This window comes from Zalophus californianus, chromosome 15, assembly GCF_009762305.2.
Source record: "Zalophus californianus isolate mZalCal1 chromosome 15, mZalCal1.pri.v2, whole genome shotgun sequence".
Lineage (NCBI taxonomy): Eukaryota > Metazoa > Chordata > Mammalia > Carnivora > Otariidae > Zalophus > Zalophus californianus.
Window position 1 is genome coordinate 61713677 of NC_045609.1, and position 13569 is coordinate 61727245.

At 44.5% G+C, this 13569-nt stretch overlaps 1 protein-coding gene across 2 annotated transcripts in view; it reads left to right on the top strand.

The window, feature by feature from the left end:
* The first annotated feature begins 322 nt into the window (after window positions 1–322).
* The window catches only part of WBP1L (WW domain binding protein 1 like), a 56619-nt gene continuing 43372 nt past the window's right edge, over window positions 323–13569 (top strand). For both annotated transcript variants that reach the window (XM_027596106.2, XM_027596104.2), the window contains exon 1: window positions 323–510. Coding sequence is in view for 1 of the 2 variants with exons in the window: in XM_027596104.2 (XP_027451905.1) it covers window positions 421–510 (90 nt within the window). In the remaining variant the exon portion in view is untranslated. The remainder of the gene's footprint in view (window positions 511–13569) is intronic.

Here is a 13569-nt window from a genome sequence, read left to right on the forward strand (position 1 = left end):
GACTTTTCGATGCTCGTACCAGATGGCCCCGCCCCCTATCGGAGCTACTTCCGCCACTCTCTGTGGCGTGGGACGCATCTACACCGCCGTGCAGCACTCAAGATGGCCCGGCTTCCTCCCACTTTTCATTGGCTGGATCCCTCTGGTCTTCCGTCTTCATGGGGGGGCGGGACTTCTATTTGATCGACAGCTATTTTGGTCAATGGACAAAGGGCAGGGGCCCACGAAGCGCTGGAACTGGAGAACCTGCCCAGTGTGTGGGAGGGTGTTTGGGCTGGGGCGGGGTGGAGCAGAGCCGGAAGCGGGAGGGGAGAGTGAAACAGGAAAAGAAGGGAAGAAGGCAGAAGAGGGAAGAGGAGGAGAGGGAGGAGGAGGAGGGAGGTGGCGGCGCCGTGGCGGAGGAGCAGGAGCAGGAGGGGGATGGAGAGGAGAAGGCTCCTGGGTGGCATGGCGCTCCTGCTCCTCCAGGCGCTGCCCAGCCCCCTGTCAGCCAGGGCTGAACCCCCGCAGGTAAGGGGAGGGGGCGTCCGGGCCAGCCTGGGGGCCTGGGGGTCGTCGAGGCCTGGCTGGAGGGGGCTGAAGACGGCGTCGCTGCCTGGCTAGAGGGGCAGAAGGAGTGTTGTTGCCAAGAGTTGAGGGGTCCCGAGAGGGGCTCCCATGCCTGGAGTGGACAGGATCTAAGGGGGCGTCGGTGTTTAGCTGAGGGACACCTGTTTTGGTGTCAGGGAAGTGGCAGAGGTGCGGTGCCCAGCTAGTGAGGGGCCCTTTGAGAGGGCACTTAGGTCAGGTGGGCTGGGATGACTGACTGGATAGTGGTGCGAAGCCGAGGCATTGGGGGGGCGCATTCGTGCCCCCCCGCGAAGCAGGTCTCCAAGGCAGTGATGCGGTGTGTACGTGTTTGCGGGTAGGGGTACGTGGGTTATTGAGCTGGCCTGAGAGGGAGGAGGGGCTGAGAAGGTATTTATTTCAAGCTGGACAGGGAAAAGTTCCGAGGGCATCTTGGCTCCATTTTTAATGTGTTGGAGGCAAGAGGTTGGAGGCCGGACTCTTGGAAGGCCTGTGGGATGGAGTAGATCGGGACCCCTCAGGAGGAGGGCACGCTTGAGCTATAACAAACTCTTGCTGTAAGGCTGGCTGGCTTGGGAGAGCCAGCCATTGATGCTGATCTAGGCCAGTTCAGGGCTTTTGAGCAAAGGGTGGTGCTGATGCCAATATGGGCAGTAAATGGAGCACCCCAGCTTTTCTTGCTGGGTGGCTTGCTTTTTATCCAGGCAGAGAAGCTTGCTTGTGCTGATTCCAGCTCCAGTTGGCATTTCGAAACCCTAATGGGAGCGTTACTCCTGGTGCCAAGTTGGGTGGGGTGCAGTAGGGGGAATCACCCCTCCTTCCCTTGCATTTGGCAGGGCTTTACCATTCTATTTTCTTCACTTTCTGTTCTCTTCCCTGTCTTTTCAGAAGGGAATAGACACACACACTTTCACACACGGCATGATGGCAGAGTCTATACAGCTTAGCACTTGAACTTTGCGTTGTGATCAAGAGTAGAAGCAGAGTGCCAGCAAAAATACTTAGCTTTTCCTTAGGAGTTTATGGGCTGCCTTTTTACATATGCATCTTATTTTGCCCCCTAGTATCCTTTATTTTAAAAATTGATTAGTTTTTAAAATGGAATGAAATTCATATAATAGAAACCATTTAAAACCCTTTTACCATTTCAAAGTGAACAATTCAGTGGTGTTTAGTACATTCACAATGTTGTGCAACCACTACATCTAGTTCCAAACATTTCATCACTTCAAAAGAAACCCCCCTACCCTTTAAGCAGTTCCTCCCTGATTTCCCTTTCCCCCAGCTCCTAGCAGCCACCAATCTGTTTTCTGTCTCTGTGGATTTACCTATTCAGGATGTTGCATATAAATGGAATCCTACAATTTGTGGTATTTTGTGTCTGTCTGCTTTCCCTTAACATAATGTTTTTGAGATTCATCCACATTGTAGTGGATAAATATACCAGTACTTCATTCCTTTTTTGGTGGCTGAATGATCTACTGTATGGCTATACCACAATTTGTTATTTATCTGTTCCCCCCCTCCCCAAATCTGTTTATGTATATTTGAAATAACATGTGAAAGGAATAGAGCTCATTTTCTGGCCCAGTATATTCCTTTTCCTAGGGCTGGACCCTTCCATTTTAGCGTTTGTTGGGGATCTTTTCCTAGTTAAAATCATAAACTGGCAGGAGAAATAAATTTTATTTATTGGAAAAGTCAGAACCCTTAGGACTGGTAAGGTTAAGAAGTATAGATGTTGGGGCACGTGGGTGGCTCAGTCGGTTGGGCCTCTGGCTCCTGATTTCAGCTCGGGTCCTGGGATTGAGCCCCGCGTCCGGTTCCTCACTCAGTGGCAAGTCTGCTGGAGATTCTCTCTCTCCCTCTGCCCCTCTCCCCCCTGCTCACTTACTGTCTCTCTAAATAAATAAGTCTTAAAAAAAAAAAGTGTAGATGTTGACAGAACAAAATATAGAACAAACTGTTGCTTCGCCTTTGCATCTATTTCTACTAAGTAAAGAAAGGTCGTTCTCAAGATCCAGTAAATAACACTGCTAGAGGGTTGATTTAAGAACACTGGAGTCCGAGGAGGTCGGTGCCCTGGGCCTGTGGATGTTTCACCCTGATGGAAGAGCAGTGGTGGGCCTCCGAGTTGACAGTGGGAACCGGATCCACTTCTCTGGCAGAGGAAGGTTGGAAAGTGGAGGTTGCCGCCAGGTCACGGAAGCCTGGGAGCTGGCGAGAAGATGTGGGACGGGATCTTCAATGTCATGCCCTAATTGCAGTTTATCGATCATAGGCCGATTTCTTATCATTTCTCTGGCACTTCCAATACTTATTTTGGGGACAGGGTGGCTTTTGTACTTTGTTCCATTTGGGTGGATGCTAGCACTGACCAGCAGCTATTACATGGTTACCATTCCTTCAGAGAAGAGAAAGTTTGGTAATGAGTGGGCTCCCTCTTCCTGACCACCCCCACACCCAGTACTTACATCCCCACCTCATACCCTTGTCTCTTTCTGCCCAGGAGTACTAGATATCTATAGTGAGATTTGTGTTTTGAATTTTAACCTTTGGCATGGAAGTTACTATATAATTATTAACTCTGAATCCACCACTGTTTAGTCAATTTGGTTTTTGTTTTGTTTGGGTTTTTGTTGATTTTTGGCTTGTAGAAATCAGTGAAGAAAAAAAAATTCAGAGACCATTTTGACATAGGATGCACTTCTGGTACTCACTGTCCTTATTTCAACAAGGGGCTTCCAGCTAACTCTGAATTGAGGGGGACTCGTACTCATTCCGTATTGAACATGGTGTGGGTGATTTACTGTGGTTTTTTTCCCTTGAAATGCCTCTATCAAATACAGCCTTTTTATACATATGCATCTAATATCAGAAATATATGGTATTATATATTTACATAATACAGAGTAGCTTGCTTTCCCTGTTACCAGCTCTCCCCTGGAACGGTCATTTCTTGCCATCCTGGCCCAGGAAAGTTACCAGCCTGGCTCACTTCTGAGATTGGGAACTTGGACTTCACTATCTTATAGGTTACTACAGCTCAGATATCATTCTTTAAACCCATAAAGAATAAAAAAGTAGTGGACTTGCCAGTGAGGCCTTGACATTTGTCTCTCCTAGTTAAATAATGATTGAGATACATAGAGTTTCTTTCTTTCTATTGGTGCTTAGATTCAACTAGAACAATCTGACCATGTTATTTAAAATAAAATTTTAGTAGAAACGTCTTTTTCCATAAAGCCACCCGGCCTAACCTCTAGAGACACAGTCCTTACCTTTCCTCTGCCATGCTTAAAACTTTGAGTTGGATGGGGGTCCTAATTCCTGGTATTTTTTTCTTACCTCGCCCCTCCATAGTATACCCTGTGCCCGCTCCCCTTACTCACCAACTGTGCCCCGATTTTCAGTCCAGAAGCTCTACTCCACTCTTCTTTCTTAAAAACAGCATTTCAGTGTGACCACCATCACTTCTTCTTGCAGAATAGCGGGAGATGGAGTGTCCAGACTCTTAATTCCCTTTCCCTCATTTTCTTAGTCTTGTTTTATATACCAAAGCGAGCAATCCACACCTCAAATCCACACCTCGAGTTTCCGTAAACCCTTTCAGTAGAATTCAGCAAACGTTTACTGAAATGTCCACTCTACAGCAGGCTGTTAACACAGTTGGGCACTGGGAACCCTCAGATGAGTAACCAAATCCCTGTCCTCAAGGAGCTGGTAATCTGGTAGGAAAGACAGATCACACACAGATGTGCAAACAAAGGACGGTGGGAGCAATTGATTCTGCTCTGGCCAGGGGAAGGTGGGATTTAGGAAAAGCTTCACAGAAGAGGCATTTGGACCAGGCTTTAAAGGTTGGGAAGGGAAACAAGTCTGTTCCAGCCTGGAAAGCGAAAATGGAGGATGTATTTGGAGGTGGCTCGTAGTCTGTGGTGGAAGCTTCCTATGTGGGTGTGTAGAGGAGGGTGGAAGTAGAAGACGCTTGAAAGGTAGACTGTGGTTAGATGGTAAGGAGGCTTTTTATCCATTCATCTGAGCAGTGCAGTCCAGTAGAACTTTCTGTGATAGCAGAAAAGATCTATATCTGCGCTGCCTGTTTTGGTAGCCACTTAGCCACATGTGACTCTTGACACTTGGCATGTGACTAGGATAGATGAGCAACTGAATTTTTAGTGACATTTAGTTTTTTATAACAGCTGTATTGAGACATAATTAACATGCCAATAGATTCACCCTTTTAAAGTTATGTAAAATGGCTTTTTAGTTAGTCACAGAATTGTGTACCATCTACTATCTAATTTTATTTTTGTTTTTGTTTTGTTTTCTTAAGGTTTAATGAATATATTTGAGAGAGAGAGAGCAAGCGAGGGTGGGGAGTGGGGGGAAGAGCCGAGGGAGAGGGACAAGCAGACTCCCCGCTGAGTGCAGAGCCTGATGCAGGGCTCAATCCCACGACCCCGAGATCATGACCTGAGTGGAAATCAAGAGTCAGACGTCTAACCCACTGAGCCACCCAGGCGCCCCCGCTATCTAATTTTAGTATGTTTTCATTACCCCAGAAAGAAGCCCCATAGCCATTAGCAGTCCCTCCCCATTCTATCCTCACCTCCTGCAGCCCCTAATTTATTTTTTGTCTCTATGGATTTGCCTATTCTGGACATTCCTTATAAATGGAATCATACACGAGGTGGTCCTCTGTGACTCGCTTCTTTCACTTAGCATAATGTTTCCAGGATTCGTCCCTGTTGATGTATCAGTACATCACGGCACGTATCAGCATTTCATTCCACTTTGTAGCCAGTTAACATTCAGTCCTGTGAATGTGTCACATTTAATTTATGCACTCATCAAATGATGGACATTTGGGCTCTTTCCACTTTGGGGCCACTTTGAATAACGCTGCTATGAACATGCATGTACAAGTTTTTTGTGTAGACATAAGTTTTCATTTCTCCTGGCTGTATACCTAACTTTGGAACTGCCAGACTATTTTCCAAGACTGGTATGATATTTAATTTTAATTAATTTAAATTGAATAGCTACATGTGGCTACTGACTATTTAATAGTGCAGATCTAAGAGCTCTCCAGTGTGGGAATAGTGGAGTATAGTCCAACCCAGTGGTGAGGTCGTGGGCTCTGGGGCAGGCCACCTGAGATCTAAACCTGACTTCTACTTACTATGCTGGAGCAAGTTGCTAGCCTCTTTGTGCCTCAGTGTCCTCATCTCTAAAATGGGATTGATAATAGTACATAACTTATAGGTTTGCTGTGAGGTGAAAAGACATCCTACATATAGAGCTCTTGGAATATGTTTAATGGCTATAAATATAATAATAATGATCCCTGCTGTTATTATTTGTAGTCCTCAGAGTGCATTTGGTTGTTGGTAAGTTAGTATCAGCTCTCAGATTAAGTTCAGAAGCTGAGATTTGGGGAGTTTGAAAGTGACTTCCTTGATTCTGTCCTATATCTGAGTTTAATTTTGTCTCTGTAGGAAATGTTTAGGGTGAACCTATATGTTTAGAGTTGTAGTTCACAATTGGGGATAATTCTGCCCCTTCCAGAGGACATTTGTCAGCGTCTGGGAACATTTTTGGTTGTCACAGCTCGGGGCCAGGGATGCTGCTAAACTTGCCATGACAAAGGATAGCCTCCCACAACAAAGAATTGTCTGGTCCATAATGTCAGTGGTTCCGAGGTGGACAGATGCTGGTTTAGCGGTGCCTGCTGTTCCCCTCTCAGCTCATGCTCGTTATCATGGGGTTTGAGGTCAGCCTTCCTATGAAGAGAGAACATAGCATTGTGAAGTGTATGAAGTAACCTCTCTGACAACAAATTTTAGGTGGGACAGTTGAAAGCTTTAATATCCTGAATCTTGATTGCTCTCAGATTTGTTAACATGTTGCCAGTCAGCCTGACTTTGTGAGCCAACATCAAGCATTTTGGGAAAAAAGGCATTTTTTTTAGTTTGTGGTTCAGTAAGCAGGTGAGCCTGCCTTATTCACCCAGTCTTAAACTTTCTTTCCTCTTGCTTTGGTTTGCCCTTGTGGTTTCATTTTAAGAACATGTTTGTTTTCACCCCAGTGAAAGCCTGCTGGCCAGTTACTTTGTTTTCTCAGAGTCTTCCATGGCCCCATAACCAAGCTGAACAGAGTCATGTTCTTAGAACTTTTTCCTTTCCCCATTCCAAGTCTTGGTTCTACTCTCATTTTCGGCCCCATGAGCATTGGTTTGTTGTCACACAATCAGCCTACAGCAACCATGAGGTGTTCTCCGGGTCGCCATGGGCTGACTGTTCCAGACCTCGGTGGCTGTGTGACCTCAGGAGAAGCCTTCTCTTTCAAGCCCCCAGGATGCAGCCCATCTGTGGATTTGGGGCACTAGCGGGCAACTCTTTAAACATACTGCGGGTATCTCAGGTGACTTTGGATTAATAGTTCCAAATGCTTTTTGAATGCCTGGCCATCCGTTCACCTGAGAGCATCTCTTGCTTTCCTATTGGACTAATGCTTGAGGGACCCTCAGGATCCAGGTGGTGCCATGATGTGGGTTCCTTCTTTGCTCTATAACCCCAACTGTGGGCACCCCTCGGGCCACCCATCCCACCATAACCACACAGACGGTAGAACAGCCACTGAGTAACAGGGAGCAGTGACAGTGGGTCTTTGTGATCTGTCTCCTTGGTGGCATACAATAGACGGCTGAGGTCTGCCTTATGGGCACCTCCCTTTTGGACCATCCTTTGTGTTTCCAGTAGGTGGAGCAAAGTCTGGCCAAAAAACTGCATGTAATGTGGAAGCCACAAACAAAGAAATATCGATAAATCCAGAACCTTGCAACCTGGGAGGTAAGGAAAGGAGAAACATATCTCATCTTATTGCATTCTGTGGCTTGTTGATACAATTCTGGGCTTTCCCAGTGTGGGAATTAAAGTAGGTCATGGTCTCAGACTTGGAGATCACCAGTCTTGCATGGACTGGGTTTTTGGGATACTCTTCGCTTACTCAACTACATTCCCATAGCTTGGATTTATTTACTTTTGGCTTTCTTCTTTCCATACTTTTTTCTGTGGGAAAATAGATGAGCGATGGATCGTCTGTTCTGGTGCTGTCATTGCCCTCAGAGTGCCTTGGCTACGTTTTGATTCATGATCTTAGGTGTTTTAAAGAATTTAATTTAAACTTGTTTTGGAAGAGGTAAAAGTGAATGTGAGACGTTGCAAGAACATTTGTGGCTTGGAAGGGTAGATCCTAGAGTAAAGCTATAAAAACATGTCTGTTTTGATTTTTAAATATCAAGCAAGACAGATCTTATGTTGTAACATTGTGTTATTACACATTCTTACAGATCAGAGGCATGTGTTCGTGGAGAAAATATTCACGTTTTTCAAAATCCTACATGCTGTTTTTTTGTTCGCCATTTCTGAAATTATCTTCCTCATCTGAAATTGCGCCTGGTGGTTCACTCCAGTTGTATTAAAATCCAACCAAACACAGAAACAACAGAAAAACCACAACTTAGTTGATTGATCAGATCTAAGTTATTTTCCCCTCTTCGTGGTTTATCTGGGAGAGGTTAATATTTTTGACACCTGAGATGGTGGAGCACTGTAGCTCTTTGGGATTTGAATATAGAGTTGAATAGTGTAAGAAGTTCATCCTGTGTACTTCTTTCTCTTTACTTGAGTCCTTTGTTTTTAAATATGCAAATCCCCTTGCTGTGCCTGCAGGGAGTTGGGGGAAAGCAGAAAACACAAGGTCCACTATGGCCTTCTTTCCCTCTTCCTTCCTTAGACCTGATTGCTGCTTTTCTTTGAGCTTTAAGGTGCTTTTTACCTTTTCACATAAGTTTTTAGTTACATAAAAATAACACACGTTTGTAACAGTGATACATAATACAGACAGAAATGCTTAGAGTAAAAAGTGAAAGTTTGTGGTTTGGTGTGTGTTTTTGGTGGGTTTTCTGCTTATGCTGAATATTTATAGATATAGTAATAGTTCCTATATATAAACTCCTATATATAAACATAAAATTGTTGTTATGGATACAGTTCTTTATTTTCATTTGTTTTTAAAATAAAAATGGGATAATTTTTATATGTAGTACTTTACAACATGCATTATTTCATCCTTCATAGACTTCTTTCTTTTTTTTTTAAGATTTTATTTATTTATTTCACAGAGAGAGATAGCAAGAGCAGGAGCACAAGCAGGGGGAGTGGGAGAGGGAGAAGCAGGCTTCCCGCTGAGCAGGGAGCCCTATGTGGGGCTCGATCCCAGGACCCTGGGATCATGACCTGAGCCGAAGGCAGACGCTTAACGACTGAGCCACCGGGCGCCCCCATAGACTTCTTTCTGTATTGCATATCTACCTTGATTTTTAAAAGAATGCCTGCATGTTGGGGCGCCTGGGTGGCTCAGTCAGTTAAGCATCTTGATCTCGGCTCAGGTCTTGATCTCAGGTTTGTGATTTCACGCCCCTCATTGGGCTCCACTCTGGGCATGGAGCTTACTTACTTAAAAAAAAAAAAAAAGAAAGAAAAGAAAGAATAACATTAATCAAAACCCAAAAAGCTTGGAAATGAGATTATTAAACAGTAAGAGAATCATAAGGAGAGTTGACAAAGTTTAGGAAAGCCTCAAGAAGAGGAAACAAAAGAAGAGGAATGGCATTCAGAAGTGAGTATAGAACTGCAAAAAGAAACAAACAAAAACCAAACCAAACAAACAAAAAAACCCCCAAAAAACCCCACCTGTGTGTTATTGCTTTAGGCCATGATTTCTTTAACTACTGCTCCATAGATAACATCCGTTATATCCAAGTTTTTACCAGTTCACGCTGTTTTATAGTGAACATTGTTCTATGTATTTCTTTCTGCAGTTGTGCTAGATTCCCAGAAGTGGAATCAGGGATTGTGGGGTTGTAGGGTATGTACATTTGAAATATGGGGTAGATGGTGCCAAATTGCTCTCCCAAAGCGGTTCTGTCAGTGGACATCCACATCAATAGGGTATTCGAGGGCTCCGTTCCCCACACATTGTGTAAGCAACATTTCTTCATCGATGCCCTTAGCTTATCCATGAAGATGTGCCTTCTGACTCAACACAGGCATGTGGGGAACATTTCAGTTTTCTTTCTTGAAAGCTTATATGGGTCTCTGGTTTGCTTAGCTTCGTCTCCTCCCTGTCTGCGAACTGGTTGCACCCTTTGCTGTGGAGCAGGACTCACGGGCAGTGTGCCTGGAGGCCAGGGAAGTGTAGCTGTGCCTGCTCAGGGCTAAAGGAAGTGGTTTGTAGGCTCCCGGAAGATGTCAGGCAGGTGGCTGGGAACTGTTGGCCGGTTACTGTGTGGCACACAAGTCTAACCAGCCATCCTTCCATGGTGGTCATCCCAGAAGAAGGAGTCCTTGGAAATATCACTGAGAGTGCAGACTGTGGAGCCAGACTGCCTCCAGATGGCCTTAGGCTAGTTAGTTGACTCAGTTTCCTCATCTGTAAAATGGGATAATAGCACCTCGCTTATAGGGTTATTGTGCGGGTTAATTGAGTTATTGTAAGGATTAATTGAGTTGGTACTTACAAAGCACTTAGAACAGTGCCTGCCACATAGTAATTACTTGGTAAATGTTAGCCTGTGTAATTATCTTTTTTTTTTTTTTTTAAAAGCTTTGGGGGAAGCCTTGAGGCTTCCTTATTCCTTGACTGACCCAAGATCTGTTTCCAGTGGAAGAATTTAAGAGTATATTTTAGTGAGCTCCTAGTCCAGAAGGCATGTGACTCACTTTCTCTATCACCAGCCTTGGAAGTCTGATGAGGAGTGTTTTTCCAGCAATTGTTTTCTAATAATAAAGTATGAGATTGTTTATTCTCAGAGCAGGTAAATTAGAATAGATACAGTTATCCTGATCTGTACATCACTGTGCCCCCTTGAGTGAGGAAGAGTGGGGTTATCACCAGTAAAGAGGTGTGCTTTGTCTTGGGTGTGGGAGTTGTGGTTGGACATCCATTCTGACCACAGTGCTAGAACACATGCAGGTCTGTCTGCTCTTGGCACATAGTGTCCCGTGCTGAGGTGTACTGTACTTCCTGTTCTGAGGCGAGGATGGTTTCTGAGGCTTTTTAAAAAAGTAATAACAGCTTTATTGAGATACAATTTACACACGTAAAGTTCACCCTTGTAGAGTGTACAATTCACTGTTTTTTAGCATGTTCACAAGATTGGGCCACCGTCACCCCTGTCTATTTCAGAACATTTTCATCACCCCAGAAAGCAACCCTATATCAATTAGTAGTTCCCTTCCTGAGCCCCCCGAACCCCATTCCCTGGCAACCACTAATCTACTTTCTGCTCCTGTGGGTTTTCCTGTTCTGAACACTTCATGTAAATAGAATCGTAACACCGTGTGGTGTTTTGTGATTGGCTTCTTTCACTTAGCATAATGTTTTTAGCAGGTGTAAGTACTTTCTTCCTTTCCATTCATATTCTGTTGTATGGGTATAACACATTTTATTCATCGATTGGTCAACTCATAGACATTTGGGCTGTTACCACTTTGGGACTGTTAGGAATAATGCTGTGAACGTTGGTAGACAAGTTTTTGTGTGGATGTGTGTTTTCATTTTTCTTAGGATATGCCTAGAAGTAGAATTGCTGTTCATGTGGTAACTGTATGTCTGCTTGTTTCAGGAATTGCCAGACTGTTTTCCAAAGTGGCTGTACCATGTCATGTTCCCCAGTGAACCCCAATTATGAGGGTTCCAGTTTCTCCATATCCTCTCCAACATCTGTTATTGTCTGTCTTTTTTTTTTTTTTTAAGATTTTTTTTATTTGACAGAGAGAGACACAGCGAAAGAGGGAACACAAGCAGGGGCAGTGGGAGAGGGAGAAGCAGACTTCCTGCCGAGCAGGGAGCCCGATGTGGGACTTGATCCCAGGATCCTGGGATCATGATCTGAGCCGAAGGCAGACGCTTAACGACTGAGCCCCCCAGGTGCCCCTTGTCTGTCTTTTTTATCATAACCAATCCTAACGGGTGTGAAGTAGGATCTCATTGTAGTTTTGACTTACATTTCCCTAATGACTCGTAATGTTGAACATCTCATGTTCTTAGCGGCCATTTGTGTATCTTCTTTGTAGAAATGTCTGTTCAGGTCTTTGCCCATTTTAAAGTACCTTATCTGAGTAAAGGGACAGAAGTCATCTCATGGAATCCCAGTGAGTGACTGCCCAGAGGATTTTTCCCTTTAAACTAGACTCTTCTGGGGCTCTGGCATTTTCCCATGTTACCATCTATTCCCATGACCCTGGAACCAGTTGCTTAACTTCTCTGTATTGGCTGGTTCCTTCTATCAGCATCGCCCAGAGAGGGCGCTGACGCAGCCATTTCTGCGATAAGAGGCCCATGTGGTCAAAGAAAGCTGCCGTCTCCCTCATAGATGCACAATGCATGTGCTTTACAGGGAAGCCTGAGGAGTCTCACGTTAAGAAGCCTTTATGAGTCCTTTATCAGATAAATGATTAGCAAATATTTTTCCCTTTCTGTGGTTTTTGTTTTGTTTTTGTCTTTCACTTTCTCGATGGTGCCGTTTGAAGCACAGTTGTTTTTCATTTGGGGGAAGTCCACTTTATCTGTTTTTTTCTTCTGTCATTTGAGGTTTTGGTGTTCCTTGGTTCCTTCAAGGGTTCTGTAATAAGCCCCCAAGTCCCCGTCACCCAACTTCAGAAATTTATTGTCATGGCCTGTCTTCTTTTGTCTACACCCACTTTCACTTCCATTCATGCTCAGTGATGTTATTTTGAAGAAGACTGCAGACTTCATATCATTTCAACCATGAGTAGTTCTGTTTGAATCTCTAAAAGATAAAAGGATTTGTTCCTCGGCATAACCCCCGTACCATATCATGCCCTAAAAAAATGGACAATTGCTTAATGTTATAGGATCTTGCATGTGAGAACTTAAGTTAGATCCAGAGTAAAAATACCATTAGAAAATGCAGCTGATATATGACAGTTCTTCAGCTTTCGTAAGTAAATAACCCTCACTAAGTGTGCCGCTACTTTAAAAAAAGTTACTCCCCAAGAACACACCTCAGTTCTCTGAGTGTCAGAGGTGCCCTTCAAGCTACAGCTTTCTCTTTTCACTTGACCACGTCTAGTGGTGGGGTTTCAAACACGACAACAGCCCCCCCCAATTTTCTTTGTCATCTTGTCACAATGAATATCTCTTTCCAACCTCTCCCCAGTGTGTAAAGTGAAAGATTAACTTAGGACTTTTGCCCTCAATTTCTAGCGTAGGGAGAATTTTGGGGAAAATCCTATTCTTATCTGAGATTGCACAAATGTTCAGAGAAACCTGGGAAAATGAGAAGACCTGTCAGCGTATTTTGCCCTCTTTCCCCTCTTCAGGGGCGTCAGCCATGTGTCCCCATCCTGTACCTGGCTGACCATGCCTGCCCTCAAGATACAGTACTGGGGGGTTCACAGCAGATGAGCAAAGCTGCGGAGGGAGAAACGGAGCCTAGAATTTGGAGACTGACAGACACGGTAGAGATAATGATGCCATGAACAGATGTTCAGTAAGAAAGAAAGACTATGCTGTTTGAAATGTAGATTTTGGGTTGAACAGGCTTCTTAACTGTGAGACTCCTCAGAGGCTTCCCTGTAAAGCACATGCGTCGTGAATCTCCAAGAGAGACGGCAGCCTTCTTTGACCACATGGGCCTCTTATCGCAGAAATGGCTGCCTCAGAGTTGTCTCTGGGCGATGCTGATAGAAGTAACCAGCCAACTCAGAGAAGTTAAGTAATTGTAGGGTCCTGAGGATAGGTGGTAGCACGGTAGAATACCAGCACCCCAGTAGAGTCTAGTGTGTATCACTCACTGGGGTTCCATGGGAAGACCTCTGTCCCTTCCGTCAGAAACTTTAAGTCTGGTCCTAGGCCACTGCACATTTTCGGACCTTCACTATATTGTCTGGCAAGTGGGTTTAGTAAAAA